Source organism: Erithacus rubecula, assembly GCF_903797595.1.
Source record: "Erithacus rubecula genome assembly, chromosome: 4".
In the NCBI taxonomy this organism is placed as follows: Eukaryota; Metazoa; Chordata; class Aves; order Passeriformes; family Muscicapidae; genus Erithacus; species Erithacus rubecula.
The window spans coordinates 27,710,881-27,728,654 of record NC_136686.1 but is presented as its reverse complement, the minus strand read 5'-3'; the positions used below and the strand labels follow the sequence as shown (position 1 = coordinate 27,728,654).

The following is a 17,774-nucleotide window of genomic DNA, read 5'->3' as shown; positions in this document are numbered from 1 at the left end:
TTATGAGAGAGAAGAGAAAGGTTTTACAGTGTTTCCCAAGGATGCTTTGAATCCTGGCATTTTTTTAATCTCCTGGAAATTCAAGCTGCATCTGGAAATTGCTAAGGATTCTTTCAGATCTTTAAAAAAGAAAAAAAAAAGAAAAAAAAAAAAGGTACTATTATACAATACCATGACACGTACTAACCTAACTGAAAGTGTAACTACAGAATACTTGCCCTTGGCTGAACTGGCCATCATGTTATATCCCTCCTTCTAGTCAATGCAGTAGCATGTAGCTGGCATGATATTTCCTGTGTTTGGGCACTGCTTGTGCCCTTGAGCCTCTGGCCTTTGCTGTGAGTGACCCTTGCTCTCTTTCCCCTGCTAGGTCCATGGGAAATGCATGTGCAAGCACAACACTGCAGGGCCCCACTGCCAGCACTGCGCCCCTCTCTACAATGACCAGCCTTGGCAGGCTGCCGATGGCAAAACAGGAGCCCCCAAGGAGTGCCAGTGTAAGTAGCCAGTCAAGAATGGTGTCTCCAGGTCCTCTGCCAGAGTGAAATGCTTCCTCCATGTGTGCCTTGCTCCCATGTGTCCAAGAGGCAGCCTATGCTGGGGTGGCAGGGAGATGCTTTCCCAGCAGCTCAGTGAGTGAAGAGCCACTCCATGGCCCTGCCCCACACCACCACACATTTGTGTAGCAAGGACAGCCCTGTTTGCACAGCCCCTTGTTTGGCAATCCTCATGAGACCATGATACCTGCTGGTTTGGCCTTTCTGCTCAGCCCTGGGCACCGAGGACAGGAGGAGCTGCAGGCTCTGGAGGTTTGAAGATCAGTTTTGCAGTGCCAGGGAGGATGCTTAGGCTGACTGCTAGAAGCAGGGAATGCAGAGGTCATGGGGCCATCTGCTTCAGTAGGAGCAGCAGTCTAGCCAGAAGGGCACTGAGGACTAGCCACACCACCCTAGGATAGTTTGCAGGCCTGCTGAGTTCCATCCTGCCCTGGCTACCATGCTATCCATACTTAAGCTGCCATCAGCCTGCCTGTGTGGGCTGTGGACATGCTCACTGCAGTATGGATGATCACTGAGGGAATGACAGTGAATTCCTGCTTACACCAGCAGCATGTGATGAGCAGGCATTGGAATAGATCTCATTTGATCCCTGACTTCGGCCGTGTGGGCATGCAGATTTCCTCCACTGCCAGCACAGGGTAAGGAGGATGCTTGTCCTCTCTCACACACCTCTCCTCCACCTGCCTTTTTCCTCCATCAGCTGCAGGGAACATCCTGACAGAACCCTCATGGTAGATGTTGTATAGGGCAGTGCTGATTTCTAAAGCTGGGAGGGAAGGATTACCTTCCTCATCAGGACCAGTGAACATGAGTCTCTCTGTTCTGGCCTGACCAACTGTCCTTGCACTGGAAAACCTGTATTGGAAACAAAAGAGTTAAAGAAAATACTTTTCTTTAAATGTTATCCCCAGAGGTTGGGAAGCGTAGATGAAAATGTAGTGATACTCCATGCATTCAGATGAATAACAGGTCAAGTCCCTGTTCCGAAACACGGTTTGGTTTTTGTGTCTCTTTTCTATAAATCAGTATCTGTCCCTGCCTTAATGAGTCTTTCTGTTCCCTTTGGCCTGGCCTCAGCGTGCAAGTGCAACGGGCACGCGGACACGTGTCACTTTGACATGGATGCGTGGCTGGCGTCGGGCAACCGCAGCGGCGGCGTCTGTGACAACTGCCAGCACAACACGGAGGGGCAGCACTGCCAGCGCTGCAAGCTCGGCTTCTACCGCGACCTCCGGCGGCCCTTCTCTGCCCCGGACGCCTGCAAACGTGAGTCAGGGTGCAAGGGGGAAGGGGTCAAACCGAAGGGGAGACCTTCTTGCCCCTCCTTGGAGCAACCTTTTTGCTTCAGTAGAGGACAGGGAGCTCTTTGAATCCTCTTTGTGATGCTACTTGCAAAAAGCAGGGGTGATATTTGCAGGGTGAAACCTGCAGATACTGTTGACAAATCTGTCCCAAGGATCCCTTTAGCCTGAGGGCAGGGGAAGAGAGATGATTCATTTACTTTCTCCTATTGCTATTTTTGGAAAGGAAAAGCTGCATCCTGTTTTTCATGTTCTCCTTGTTTGGTGATTGTTGCAACCTCAGAATCAGGTTCCTCAGCCAGCAGGGGTGCAGCCGATAAATAGCATCACCCACCAGTTTGTGTTAGCAGCAGCAGGTGGGTATGGAAGGACAGACAGGGACACAAGTTAAGTGATATTCAAGAAGGTGGGACACTGAGGAGGCAACACTAAAAGCCATGATTCAGGCACATGTGAAATTAAATCTTTCCCAAGCAAAGAAGCAATCCAAAAGCCACACTCCCCAGAGACCACTGTGAGAATGGTGACTCACCATGGGGGACTCCAGATCCCCAAATTATGCTGAGACATTTATACTGGTCAGCTAAATATGGGGTGCAGGCATGCCCTCCTCTCTGAGCCTGCAGCCACCCACTGGCTTCACCACATTTCTCCTCACTGACTCACTTACTATGAGGGGGACCTTCACAAGTGACAGAAAGAAATCCAACTGACACCCTGTCTATGTCTTTTGAGGAGACACTGAGAACATCTCTCTCCTCTCAAGGAGTAGTACCTGCATGTACAGGAAGAGAAAACCCCCCTGTAGTGGAGAGCTGCACCCCAGGAGGGTGTGTGAGTTTTCAGTTTGGTCATTGACATGTTGGGGAACAGCTGCTTTTGTCCTGTCTCCTTGCTGCATGTCATCCTCATGAGATTCCCAGCAGCCCCACCAGTCTGTTGCAGAGCTCCTCCTCTTCTCCACCTTTCACTCATTGCAAGGAGGGGCAGCAACAGCTGAACTGCCTGTTTTACAGCCCTAGTTCTCTTTATGGAAACGGAATTGACCACAGTTCATTGCTTGTGTAAATAATTACTTCAGTTCTGTAGTATGTACACAATAATTTATTTTTTAAACAGTGAATTTAATGGCTTTAAAAAGTTTCATTACCTACTTGTATACATCAAAGTTCTAAGTCTCATCTGTAACATCAGATCTTTTCCCTCCTTAATTACTGCCAGGACTTGGGCAATGAACTTTTGTTTTGGAGTCTCATTAGGGAAAAAACATGTTTAAGTCTTGCATTTAGACACAGAGAAGAGGATATATATGTTTTTTTCTAATACGTGGTTTCATCCTTGTTGATTAAAAAAAGAATGGATAGTATTAATTGACTGCTGGTAGATAATGCAGGATGGAAGACTGAAATAAGTGCTGCATGGGACCCTCAAACTCTGAAAGATAGTTGTACTGTGGTTTTGGTACCTTTGCTAGGGTTGCAATTCCTGTTATTCTTTACATGCCAGCTCCCATCAGGGAAGAATATGTACTTTTCTGAGGCCATTGAAGACAAGTGAAGCTTTGGCACTGAATTGAGTGGGGTTTTCTGGGCACCTAGAAACACCACCCTTCACCTTGGAAGCAGTAAAAGTGGCCTCTACCTCCTTGGTCACCTCACTCAGTCCACTGATGGGGTGGAGTTTCATAAAGTGCTCATTGTAGGCTTGTCCTTGTGCCAGAATGCCCAGTCCATAACTGTGGCTGTTTGCAGGGTCCAAGAGGAAGCCAAATGGCCCCTCCTGGGCTGGCCAGCACAGAGCCTCTTCCTTGCAAAGCTGGATGGATGCAGGAGGTCTCAGCACACACTGCTTGCTGCAAAGCAGCCCCAGCTCCAGGGGAAGGCTGCCAACCCTGTGCACGTGCCTGTGTGCAACTTAGACCATTGCTAATGAAGTCAGGCAGTACATCACATCATTAACTATGTGTTAGCCAAATTCCAGGCTGCCTGATTAAAAAGTTTCTCCCTGCCTTTATGAGCCCCAGGAAGCTGTGGATATTAGATGATTAATGGGTATTTTTGTTGACATATGCCAGTGCTTGATTCTCTTGGCTTTCTGCATTCATCTCTGAATTACTAGCCCATGGCATTCCACTTTACACATTTTTAAAAGAAAGAAGTGTGCTTCCATTACTCTTTAATGCAGCAATCCAGCTTTATGAACCACTAGAAATCCATGAACTCTGGTATTTAAAAGCCAAAGATAACATATATTTAACAAGAACTGTAAGATACTCTTGAGTGTAGTGAGAAAAAGTTTACATTTATTTACCTTCAGCATTAAGTACATCTACTTAATCACTCTTTATTTTTTTTTCTGCATTTATTAATTGCAGAGCATGATACTCCCTCAAGAATCTGAGAATGACAGCTTTTCCTAGCAGAAACTGAATTCCACAAACATAGGGATTATCTGAATGCTTTCTTTTCAGAGACCCTGTTACTACAAACTCCCAGATGATTTCTGTCTGGGCTTTTCAAACCCTCACAAATGCACTCCTCCCTAAGCCCCCTTCACCTCTTCACTCCTGCTCTCCTGCTGCCAGGAATGCTCCTGAGCCCAGGGACCCAGCATCTCACGGGGGAGGTGGCAGCTGCAGGGCCGTAGAAAATGACTAATGACTGTTAAATTAAATTATATAAGATCAATTACAGCCTATGCCTGGAACATTTCCAAGGACCATGCCATGGTCTGCAATAACAAGGGATGTGTGTGGAGCCCTATTATTCTTTCTTGGGAAAGCTATGGCATTGCCTGCTTGTTTCTGGCTCAAGACACCATTATTATTCAACCACTGAAAATTTAAAAATACCTGGGTCAAAGTAAACAAAGGAGTTGTTAAGCCATAATCTTTAAGGATACTTTAAAGATTCTTGTAGGCAAAAAGTGTATATAATGTTTGCTCAGGAGTAGGAATGTACCTGATAAAATGAAACATTCTGATGCTTAAAACGCCAATCTGATGACTTTTTCCCCCCATCATACCTATAAGTACTTCTCTTTCCATACTCATGAGCTTTTAAGCCTAAGCTACAGTATGATTGCAGACAATAAAATTGAGTTCTATAATTGCCCAGTTTATTTTGCCTTTTCAGCTGTAGGGTTTTGAGGAAAAATATTTGCCATTTCCAAACGTTAGCTGACAGCCAAGGAAACCACCGTAGTATCACCAATCCAGAGCAGGGAAATCCAATTCTGCTGGCACCCCACTCACTGATTTTCCATCCTAGTCAGCACATGCAATGCCAGGACCAGCAGCTGTTAATTCATATGTGCATGAAAAGTCACATGCAGAATACTGCTATGTAGTACTGGCTGCTAAATTGGCATTTTTAGCAATGCAGATTAAAAATCAAAAGGAAAGCAAAAGGATCAAGCTTGTCAAAGATTTCTCTTGATCTTGGGGCCCAGCCATTCCTTCTCTCACAGGAGATCCCTTGGCTGTGGAGACTTCCAGCCTCTCTGGGGAAGTGGCCACAATGCATGAGACAGGCACTGTGCAGAAGCCTCACACTGAGTGTCTTACACTCTGCACCTGTGTATCCACAATGAAATCCCTTCCAATGCTCTTTGTAGCTACTTTTTCTGCTGTTCAGCTGCTGCTCTCCAACCTTCCTGGATGTGGGTTTCCTTCTACCTGTGCTACAACGAGATGCAGATTGTGTGGAAGTAGAAAAATGGGATCTAAAACCAGCACAGCACAGCTGCCCATATAGTTCCAGCTTTCAAACATTGCATAATCAGTCCTGCAATCTTTTCCTTCCTGCCCTTGCCATAGTATGGAAGCACTCCATCCTTTTTCCATGCATTTCTTTCAAATGTGGTATAACACACTCACATTTGAGCTCTAGAGCCTCATTTCTTCTGTGCTTGATGCATAGTTATGGGCTTCACTTTATGTCTGCATTGCTCAGCAAGTTCCCACTGCAGCCCATCACAAACATTTACTGTGTTGAAAATTTGTCACCCAAACCATTCAGATTAATGCCTTTCAGTGTTGTCTTGGGCCTTCACCCAAGATCCAAAAGCAAAAACCTTCAGTTTGTCAGCCACCATTGGGAAGCAGATTGACACCTTGGTGTCTCATTGAGGAGCAGCCAGGAAGGATGGGATCCATGGAAGTGGATATGCAGACCTCTTAGAAATTACCAGCCTTTACAACACATCTCTTGTGGCTTTTATTAAAAAGTATAGCCAACTCATTCCCATTTTCAGTTGTCTTTTTAATTACCTATAAGGTTGCTGCTCTTTTCCATAATAGCTTTTGTAAATTTAATATTCTTGCTTCACTGTAGTGTTGCCACCAATATTAAATTTTATATTAGAAAAAAAAAAAAGTAAAATAATTGTAAAAGAAATGTCTAAAACTTAAAAGCTCCAACCTCAATGGGGTTGTATGTAAAATTCAGCTGAAACCTGACCAAAACAGGACCGAATCTCTGGCTGAGCAGTGGGTTTATCTCATTAACTGGAGGAGAATAGAAGAGCTTTAAGTGCCTGATATTTCCCCTGAAGGGCCTGAGGAATGCCAGAAATACCCTCCTCATCTAGTAGGAAAAGAGAGCATTTGGCTATATGCATCAGGTGTAAAACACTTCACAGACTTCAGGAGAAAGGTATGCAAGTCTCAGTGTGTGCTGAGGAAAACTATGCTATTAAAGGTACCAGAGTTCACTGCCTGCAGCTACTTACACAGTTTGTGGAGAGGCTTTCTAATCTTTTAATTTTATATAATTATATTTGTTTGCGAGTGGCAAGGGTGGGGAAAATTTGGGGATTACTTTGGCAAAGATGTTGGAATCATAGTCGCCTCTAAGTTAACTGCCAATATTAATCTATCCTTTAATATTTTGAAACTATACTCCAGGTATGTCAGATTCCTGAAACCACAAAAATGTTGTCAGAGCAAAATTAAATGTATGTATGCAGCAATAAGTATTTTAAGAGAAAGAAATATGTTGCCTGTAGTTGCTTTCCTGTTCTGTTGAGTTCACAGTTGCAAAACAGAAAGATTGGTATTAGAAAGTAGTGAAAATATTCCCTACAGGTATCATTTTCTCAGGAAACTCAGTTTTTATGTAAATGAAGCTTTGGCCAAAGGTCTTTCAGCAGGCAATTTTTTGCCATAATGTGTTAAGCTGACTTTACCATGTCCTGTCAGAGAACCAAACCCTGAGGTGAGAAGAGCACAAGTCACCCAGTTACTGGTCCTGCTGGTCACAGCAACACCTGCTGACCTGGCCACATGATCAGAGATTTGGCCCATGCTTTTGATAACTGTATTTCTGTTCTTTGAAAACATTCACATCTCTGGGGGAAAGTAGCTTTGTAAGATAAATATGTTACATATATAGACATAAATTATGTTTAAAAAACCATAAGGAGTAGGTAAGGAAAACTTCACACCACCTATTTTAAGGCATCCTTTCTAAGAACCCAGTATGTCCCAACACACTTCAAGTGCATTGTTCTGATGCAAAGGACTGTGAGGGAGAAAAGAGAGCAGCTGGCATTTCTGATGTGCTGCCTGCAAACCCACGTCCTGGAGAATATACAAAAGCCTATCTCTGAGCTGTCAGTTTCCTCATTCTTTTTTCCTAATGTTAGTAATTGATGGTTTTAAAAATCAAACAGAGGGATACTTTTTGCTTAGCCTTCAGTTGAATTAAAATGACTGTTCTGAGGGGTTTTTTAACCTCCTGGATGCAAGACAGTTGTTATTATTTTAAAAAGCAATTATGGTCTGGTTGATTTTCACAGTGAAGCACCCGCAGCTGCTTAAACATCACAGTGAGGAAGGCACATCCCTGAGTACTTGGCCAGATTAGAATCCAGATGCTGCAAGGAAAGTAATAAAGGCCTGTTTGGCAAAACATAACACGACACCAGGGTAGGCTGGCTAATTACAAACTAGCTCACAAAAGTTAAAATTCTACAGATTCCAAAGGGAGACTGTTCAGATTTGTATGGGTGAGGGATAAAAAAGCCCAGAGACCTCAGAGGTGTCCCTAGGCAGAGAGGTGGTTCTGCAGGCATCTCCTGCATTTTGTGGCTGTGCGCTCACAGATGCTCTGTCCCTGTCTCTCGGTGTCCCTGCCCTGCAGCCTGCTCCTGCCACCCCGTGGGATCGGCCGTGCTCCCGCTGGGGCCCCGCACCTTCTGTGACCCCAGCACGGGTGACTGTCCCTGCAAGCCCGGCGTGGCCGGGCCCCGCTGCGACCACTGCCTGCCCGGCTACTGGGGCTTCGGGGCCTACGGCTGCCGGCCCTGCCCCTGCGCCCGCAGCTGCGACCCCCTCACCGGAGACTGCCTCAGCAGCAGGTCAGTCGGGCCCCGCCACACCTCCCGAGCTCACCACACCTCGCCACCTCTCTCTACTCACACGTGGCCAGCAGGATGGGAAGTGTCCATTGTGTAAAATACTTGGGGTCTGGTATGGCCAAGAAGTGGGGATCGAGTGGGAGCTGAGGCTGTGGTTCCCTTGGGCACCTGGCACACCATGGCAGGGCACCAGCGATGCTGGAATTTTGCTCTCAGTGCTGGTGTTGGTGGATTGGATATTTTCCATAACCTTCACTGTTGTTTCCTCTCCACAAGCAAAATGTGGGCTTCAGGGACATCTGAGTGAGAGAAGACCAAAGGCTTAATATTGCTGTGGTAACTCAGCATATGTTGACTGAAGCTTGGAGTCACAGAAACAGCACATTTTAATAATACCCCACTCTCCAGATCTGACATGTCGCTTTTTTTACCAGACTGAAGATATTTGTGATATATAGATCCCTATAACGTATTTTAAACCCCAAATGGATCCATGATCCTCTCTGACAACACTCAACTAGTTCACCTTCCAAAACTGCCTCTTGCATTTACCATCATCAAGACATGCAGTCGGTCACATTGTGTCTGGAGGATGGGCTGGTGGTGGCCTTGCTTTCCACTGGCTCCCAGAAGAAGGCTGATCATCTCCTTTTGCCCCAACAGCTCAGATGTAACCTGGCACAATGAACCCCCTCCTTTCCAGGCAGTGCTCAACGAGAGCGAGCCCACCTGGGGCTGGGAGGATGAGCAGGGCTTCTCGGCGCTCCGGCACTCCGGTAGGACTTCAGCTTTGCACGTGTTCCATCCCAACCCCTCCCATCAGAAGCCACTGCAGACCTGCTCTTCTGCACTGTCCCATAGTTAGCACCCTGGGAGCTGCAGGGAGGAATGGACATTGGGGAGTGGACAGAGGGAATGGAGGTTTTCCCCTCCAAGAGCCAGAGGAGCCTTACGGCTCATCCCGTCAATGCAAGCATGTGCACACCCATTGAAGGCAGATGCTCCATGCTGAATGCCTGTACCCAGCATTTAGCTGTTCCAAGGCAAGAATTTGCAGTCCCAGCTCTGAATTTCAAGGCTGAATGCCCTCATCTTTTACTTGACCATCATGTTTTAAAGGTATCCATATATTCCCTAAAACTCAACACACCTGCAACTTTACTTAAAGGGTGGGGTTTGCCACTTCACCGGCCGGCAGTTAGGGGATTTCTAACCTAGAAATTATTTCCCTGATACCCACAACAATTTTGGCATCCCTTGCAGCTTATGGTGCAATTTGGGATGGTCTAGCATGCAGCTGGAGCAGTTATTTCCCTCCTGTGTCTCAGCCTGGGGGAGGTGGGTGCTACATGCAGGCTGGTGCAAGGCGGGCTGGCCCAGGGGAGCAGCACCAAGCTGTCCTCCCTTGCAGCTGCTGCATGCAAGCAGGCAAGCGTCATTTCCTCCAGTTTCAGAGAGCAGCTCGATAACATCTCGAAGATACAATAATTGAGTTAATTGAGGGGAAAGCTCCATCGTTTGTCTAGGCGACTTCATTTTAAACGTAAATAAGTCTATCATGTTGTTCTTTGTTCTGAGATCACGGAAGTCATTAATCTGCCTTAACCTCTGCAACATTTCCTTTTAAAATTTTGTCTGGTACATTACGGTGTGGAAAATACCACAGGGAAAGATACGCATGTTATTTGCATCCCAAGGCAAAATAATAAGGCCTTTGTTTTCCTTCTCTTCTAATTGTAAACAAGGAGTAATTGCCCTTGGACTAAGAGTCTGTGTTCACTCTCCATCTGAAAACAGTTGCAAATTTCTTTTTTTTTTGCATGAGGCTTGTGGACCACTTGAAAAACCTCTGGTAGTTTCTGGGCTCTGCCTGCAAATGCTCCTGTCTTTTAAGCACAGTTCACAGCCATTTGTTTCCTTCTTTTTCCCCAGGTAAATGTGAGTGTAAAGAGCAAGTTTTAGGGAATCCCAAGGTCTTCTGCGGGATGAAGTACACCTATGGTGAGTTGTGGGCGAGGGGGTTGTATGTAAAGAGAGCTACTGCAAGGCAGTGCAAAAGTGTATATAAAGCATGAGAGGTACTGTGTGTGCTCCATCCTGGAAAACCCACAGGATGCTTAGTCTAAAGGCAGATCTTCAACCAAAATTTATAGGTATAATGGTTCCAAGTCAAGGTGGGTGAAGCATCTTGTTTTGTTACTCATCTCTCTTGCTATCAAAACACGCTTGTACTGCACCATGTAAAAATCACAGGAGAACAAGAGCTGGAGGTGTCCTTGGGAGGTTGTCTAGGTCCAAGACAGACCAGAAACCACTGTTACCACAAATGGGTCACTGACAGCTCTGTAGATGAGGTGCCCTAATCGGAGTCTAGAAATCACTGTATCTGAATGATACTGGATGTAAGGAGGGACTGTGATCACCACTCCATGGATAAAACAATTCCAGCAGCTACTGGGACTTCCCCCTGTCAACAAAGCTCAGCTGTTGCAATGGGATGATGTATATTGTCTATGTGTCTCTTGGATTTAAATGAATGAGAAGAGGCGCTTTGTTTCCCAAACCTCCCTGGTGTGTGCCAGTGAACTGACTCCTTCACACTGTGGCAGAGCAAGAAATGCTCTATGCAGCACTCCCTTCCTTCACAAGGAATCTCTTGCAGGGGTCTCTTGCACCTGTTTCATTTCACACTGGAGTTGAAAATGCACAGAGAGAGAGCCCATACCTCTGCAGGCTGCAGAGCAGCCCACAAAGTGGAGTTCAAGGGGCTGCCAGTTGTTGAAATGTAGCTCCGGCTTAGTGATATTAGGAAAAAATTTGATTCTGCTCTGTTTTGCTTCCCAGCCACGATAATAACTGTGTTTAATCTTGCAAAAGATAAGAAACTGAAAAAAAAAAAGTAATAAAACCTCTAAGTTCATAAATCTTATCTAAAGTGCACTCAGGTTTCCCCCGCCTTTCATCAGTCAACATGGGAAGGTGTCAGCTAAAGTAGAGAGACAGAGCTCATCATGAGCTCCAGGAGGCCACACTGTGAGAGGCTGTCCTGAGCATCCCAATGTGAGCACTGGATAAAGCACCACCATATGGGGATACCCACCAGTATAGGTGGAGTGGAGGATCTGAGCCCGGAGCCTCCACCATGCAGGGGCTGAGCAGTGCAATGTCAGGTGGTGGAAATGTGCCTGTGGGTATGAGTGAGCTCAAAATACTCCCTGGCATGCCCCAGTCCCCACCAATGTCTCACTGTCCTCTGCTGAATTTGGATCTGGCAGTTCTGCAAAGCAGCAGGACTGGCACCAGGGTGGGATGAGGCTGAGGCCAGCAAAGCCTTAGGTCCACCCCTAAATCTAACTGATTTCCTAAAGTGCTAAGGACCACAAAGAGTTTGCTGAGCTCTGGGGGAAAATGGGACCTCATACCCTCATGGCAGTTTCAGGGACCGTGGCCAAAACAGCAAAAAGAGAGCCCTGTAGATAGTTTGTATATTCCTGCTTTTTAATTCCTGTGTTCCCAGTGATCAAGACTAAGATCTTGTCAGCTCATGACAAAGGCTCCCATGCAGAAGTCAGTGTGAAGATCAAGAAAGTCTTGAAATCTACAAAGTTGAAGATCCTCAGGGGGAAGAGGACACTGTACCCTGAATCCTGGACTAACAGAGGCTGCACTTGTCCCATCCTCAATCCTGGTATGTTTGACTCCCTGAACAGTACATCCCCACCACATATACACAGATTTCATTCCCACCCCTCTATCCTCTCATACCAAGGAGCTGAGACTGCAGCCCAGTGCTGATTAAAAATTATTGGTTGTTACATCACTTGGATTCCAACAGCAATCTCCATCAAATTGAAATTTCATAGAGAAAGACTTGGTTCATCCTATAGACTTTGAAACAGACAATTCTCTTTATGTAGCATAGTAACAGCTTTTGTTTTTGCCAGCCTCTGTTCCCAGAGGGTGGGAAGTGCACATCACACCACAATTTCATGATATATCTTTCAAAGTTAAAGCTAATTTGAATCCATAAAAACACATTTAAATCTAATTTGAATTGTGACACCACACTGAAGTTGTAATCTAAACAAATTTACATCTGCAAGATTTGGAAGAAATTTTCTTATGCAGTGAAAACAAGTTTTTCCCATCTTCTTTCACTGAAATGGAGTATAACCAGTGGTGGCTAAACAGTGCATGCAGTCTCCTGTATGGATAAGGACATGCAGGTTCAGGGGTTTCATATACAGAGCAAAACTAAGGTCCAGCTGACATACCTCTCTTTACAACTCTAAGATAAATGAGCAGTTACCAGCTAATTCAGATGAAGGGCTTTCTTTCCATGAGGTGTATGCACCACTGGGAAATTGGCAATGGAAGCATTGATGGAGGTGCTGAGATGTCCCTTTCATGTGCAGCACTAGGAGCTGGGGGGTACAGGGCTGCCTGTGAGGCTGTGCAGGAAGATTATTCACTGATGAGGTGTTTGCAGTCTTCTTTCATGTCCAGGGGAGTGACTGTCTGGGTTTGAAGGCAAGCTGCTGTGATAGCACAGCTGTAGCTAGGAAGTCTTGTCAGATGCAAAGGTCAAATGAATCAGCAGCATTAGGTAGGGCTCTACTGTTTAAGTAAGACTTGGATATTGCTGGAACACCATAAATCACTAATCAAATAGCTATAGGTGCTGTATTTTTCCATGTGCAATGAAAACTCAGGCAGGAAAGCCCAGATGCAGCTGCCTTAATATGAACCTGAAAGAATGCAATGGAAGCTGTCCAAAACTGAGCCTGCAGGGCAGCCCCACACCTGACACCCAGCTTTGCCACTCGACTAACTTCAGAGGAGCATCACTGATCTTCCCCAAGAGATGAAAAGACAGCATTAATCACAGAATCAGTGGAGGTCTCTTAGACAACAGCAGAAAGGTGGAGATGCAACTCTCTTTAGTGACAGTCCAGGTGTCTGACACATCAGGTGTTACTACTCTGTTACTGCCTTGCCAGCTCTCATGATTTATGCTGCAAAGCTTGGTATTGTTTTGAAATGCAGCTGCTGGTCCCATGAGTATAAATTAGTCTCAGCCTTCGTGTTGAAAAAAAATCGCTAATAGGAAACTTGAAAACATCTGTTGAATGAATCTTTAAGATTCAATAATGTCAAAGAGGGTAAAGAGGATCCCAGATATTTTTTTTCTAATTCATTATTTTCTTTAGATACTACATTAATTTCTGAGTGGCTTGCAATACAGTATTAGCAGATTCAACTCTCTATCACAGTAAGAGCTTATGGCCTACAGGTGAATAAACCAAAACCAGCTGGATGAAAAGTCAAGCTGACATAAAACAATTTTCTGACATACAGCTATAATGGAAATCACATCTTCAAAAACATAGAGGAGATCAAAGATAAACACAAAAGTAAGACAGATGTGTTTTATACTATTTAACAGAAGTAAAGGGATACCAAATGGAGAGTAGGCTCTTAAAAGCTCTGACAAGGAAAAAAAACTCTAAGCATTTATCAAATCTCTGGGGGCTATTTTGAGATGAAAAACGTGTTTAAGTTCCTACAAGGGAAACCCTTTCACCACCCTTGCACACCTTCTGCTCCACACACACATACAGAAGCAGATGCTGCTTCTGGGGGGACACTGAGCTGAAAGATTTAAAGTCTCCCTGTTTGCAAGGCAACAGAAGCCCATCCCTTCCATGGCTCTGCCAAGCACAGTCACAGACAGGGAGAGAACCAGGGCAAACTGCACACCCCCAAGTCCTGTTTTGTGGCATCTCAGTTGTTTGACTAATTTTAATTTTACAGTTCTGTAGCATCAGTTCTGTAGCATCAGGTTGAAAATTTAGAAAGTCCTGGACAGTCAGCAACCATGGCAGTATTTGCTTGATCTCTGAATGTGTGTACCACATTTGTCTCTCAAGAGAAATAAATCTAGGAAACTTTGAAAAGTGATGTTTATAACAGCAATATTGACTTGGCCAAAATTAATGTCTTGTGAAGGGCAATGCTGCCACACACACATCCTATGTTTACTTGGCAGAAGAGAGTATGTGTGTGCCCAAAAACTCAGATAAAGTAGAAAGCAAATTGTATTGCTTGACCTTTAACTTGGGAGGCACCCTCTCTTTGTTCTGAAATGAAAACCCAAGACAATAAAAGCTGCAGCCAGGATGGAGCAGGATGACAGAGAGCACCAGGGAAGACACATCTCCTGTGCCTGGTTTGCACCAGTGTGTTGTGCTGCCCAGACTGCTGCAAAAAGTAGTAGGTACAGGAGGGGTTTAATGGTGGCTGTACCCTAAAAGTGCTGCAGTGTGATGCTGACCCTGGCAGAGAGCTCCTCCTGCCATGAAAAGGATTATTCTCCTTACCATCTCAGTGTTTCTTTAGTTAATTCAAGCCAAAGGCTTTGCTCTATCCCTCTGTTTAACAGTTGTTACCTGGTTTCAAGCACTCTTGAGTCATGTCCTGAAAGTCAAGGCAGACCTGGGTGCCTGAGGAAAGACCTGCAGCAGGGCACCACAGGGACACCCTGCAGCCCTTTCTGTTTCTGGACAACCAGTTGAGGTTTTGTCAGACCCTGCTGTCATGTCTTTGAAACATCTGGCAGAGGCAGAAATTAGCAGTTCTTCTCAGTGTGACAGCCACTCCTTCAGGGTCTCCTAGGGTACTGGTGCCAGCACATTTACTGTTGCCTCTCACTGGGGTCTGGCATGCCTTTGCTTCCAAGGGATCACTGGCCACTCTGAGAAAGATAGTAAGCACTGGACCATCCTGCACTGTTCCATTCCTTGAATTTGATTAACTGATTTCCAGGCCCAATTTTTTTTCAGGGAGAAGTGAGGCAGATGGCTGCCAAATGAAGGTAACAGCAGTTCCCAGAAGAGGTAGAAAAACTTGCAGTGCCACCCCCAGAATTCAGTTTTCATTTATATTTAGAGGCTAACATAATCATGTTTTGTGTACTACATCTCACTCCCAGCTAGCCACAGGGGTCATTTTGCCACAGATACAGATAGAGCTGTAGATATGTAGACATACATGAGAGTCAAGATGAACAAATATTTCTTTGTGTAAGTGTTTTTTTATATGGGACTAGGTATCCAGGCTGACTTTGCAGCTCAATAGGCCTCTCAAGCATGGTACTGTGCAATCCCTGACCACTTTGTTGGTTTGCAGGCTTGGAGTACCTTGTGGCAGGACACGAGGACGTCCGAACGGGCAGACTCATTGTCAACATGAAAAGTTTTGTCCATCAGTGGAAGTCGGCTCTTGGAAGAAAGGTCTTGGAGATTTTGAAAAGAGACTGCAACTAGAGGTGTGCAACTGCCTAGGGCATTTCTTTATGCACAAAATGCAGCAGCCTCCACAGAGAGAAGACCTCTAGCATGAAAACTGGAATGTAAGAAACTAGTGCCAAAACATGTAGTGAGGCATTCAGAGTTGTAGGCGCTGTCTAATTTAACCCTTTCTGGCCAATGTTCTTTCACTTGCCTGTAGCTTCCTTGTCAGGGCCTCACCCTGAGCCCTGCTCATCATTATGTTGAGGGAAACAAAAGGAAGGGTGGTGGATGCTTGTCTCGCTCCAGTGCAGTGTTGGAGCAACTCCCATGAAGCCACTGATCACCCAAGACAAAATTGTCCTAGAAGAGCTACTGCTAAAAGGCAAAACAGTGCCAGTGCCACTAGTGTGTATCCTGAGTGCATCCAGGGGCTTCCAGAGGATGCTGAGGGGAAGGCATGGCCACAGCAGTGGGTGTGTGCTGGCACCAGCGTGGCAATGAGAACCACCCTTTAGAAACACACCCTTACATGGCACCCGTCAGAGAATTGGGTGCCACTGGCTTTTAACCTGTTTGCCCTGCTGAAGGTTTCAGGGGCTAGATTCTCTGCTGATGCTGCTGAGGAGAGAGCTGCTGGAGTGAATTGAATCCCTCTGCCTTGGCACAGGTGTGATGCAGGGCAGAGCCCAGCTCTCCACCCACTGCCTGGCTGCAAAGATGAGCCATCTGCAGAGGGTGCAGCATCTCTGAGCTTTTGTCCTTGAAGTGTTAAAAATGAACCTAGCCCTAGTGTAAATATTTCATTGTATAAAGCACTTTACTACCTGCCACTTCACGGTGCAGGAAGTCTGATTGTGTTGGGGAAAGAGGAATTTGAAGGTGGCACGTGAAAGAAAACTCCCTGAAACAGAAGCACTCCTGAAGACCCCCGCAGCTGGACAGCGTTAACAGTATAAAGGGAATGGCCAGCCTGGCACTGGCCACTCAGAATATCTGAGGATGCAATCTGAAAGATAAAGTATTTGCACTGAAGTCCCAGCTTCAGACCAGCACTTGGACCCCGTGGGCAGGACTCCAGCAAAACTTTGCAGAGTGAGGAGAAGAGACTTTGAGATAAAAATGCAATCGCCGGAGAAGAAAAGCTCCGACTGCAGGAAAAAGAGTGGATGCAGAGAATGGAAAGGACTTGCATTCACATATCACAACCCAGTGATTCATGGTGGGCCTGCAGTTTATTTTATTTTTATGTTAGTATTTAAAACTGAACATTTTATTTGTTTTCTTCTGTGTTATTGTTTGCAATATATACAGCCATTATACTTCCTCATTAACACCAGTATGAAATATAGCACAGTTTACTGCAGTTTTCAGCACTAAAATATATCTTTTCTGTAAAGCATCTTTAAACCACATTGCATAGAGTGTATTTTGTTCATGAGTGTGAGGGGAAAGAAGACATACAACACCAGAAAAGTCACTAGTCTACCAATCCACTTTATGTATGTATTTTTCTTTCAAGGTCCTGTGGACTCACAAAAAAAAAGATACTATTTTGGTAATTTGTTTTTGTATCTCATGTATGTAATAAATACATATGATTTCAACATCTTCTCCTGTTTCTGTTTATGCCAATGGCAGCAGGGTCTTCATGCCTGCACTGAAGAGCACAAACAAAGATTGCACCGAGTGAGGAGAAGCTGCCATGGGGGATATTTTCCTCTCTAGTTGAGGGGTTAAATTCAACATGTGGTAGAAAGCAAAGTAATATGGATGGCTCACAAAAATCCCATTTCACCTCTTATTTTGGGAGGTTTGTAACCTCTTCTCATAAGAAGGGGAATTGTAACTAAATATTTTCAAAGCTGGCCAGATCCTTGCCTCCGCACAGGCTTGAAGGCTGAGCTGCAGAGCAGGTACTTGTAAGAAGCAAGTCAGGGATAGCAGAAATAAGGTTTGTTCCCTACATTTGAAACTACTAAGGGGAAACAAAAGGCTGTGGGAAACAAGTGCTGCAGCAAAAGATCTACAAAAACACTGCAGAGTGAAGTCAAGCATCAGAAATTAGTGGCCAGGGGGTCAAGACATAATCCTCAGTGTGGGCAGCAGCTCCCTGGGTGGGGGTTAATCAGTGACTATGGCAGCACCCATCTCCCTGGTGGAGGAGAGAGCAGGGACTGGCTCCCCTGTGGAGGCACTCAGACAAGAGCCTCCAATAGCTCTGCTTTGATTTAAAACTGTATGCTTTCCTGCTTGACATATTT

The 17,774-nt window shown here is 45.3% G+C and overlaps 1 protein-coding gene across 2 annotated transcripts in view; it reads left to right on the top strand.

Moving 5' to 3' along the window:
* Window positions 1-17,117, top strand: part of NTN4 (netrin 4) — a 46,897-nt gene extending 29,780 nt beyond the window's left edge. For both annotated transcript variants that reach the window (XM_079304855.1, XM_079304856.1), the window contains exons 4-10: window positions 371-497; window positions 1,638-1,826; window positions 8,005-8,221; window positions 8,885-8,997; window positions 10,154-10,222; window positions 11,739-11,909; window positions 15,410-17,117. In XM_079304855.1, the coding sequence (XP_079160981.1) occupies window positions 371-497; window positions 1,638-1,826; window positions 8,005-8,221; window positions 8,885-8,997; window positions 10,154-10,222; window positions 11,739-11,909; window positions 15,410-15,546 (1,023 nt within the window). In that variant the 3' untranslated portion in view covers window positions 15,547-17,117. The remainder of the gene's footprint in view (window positions 1-370; window positions 498-1,637; window positions 1,827-8,004; window positions 8,222-8,884; window positions 8,998-10,153; window positions 10,223-11,738; window positions 11,910-15,409) is intronic.
* Window positions 17,118-17,774: the final 657 nt, after the last annotated feature.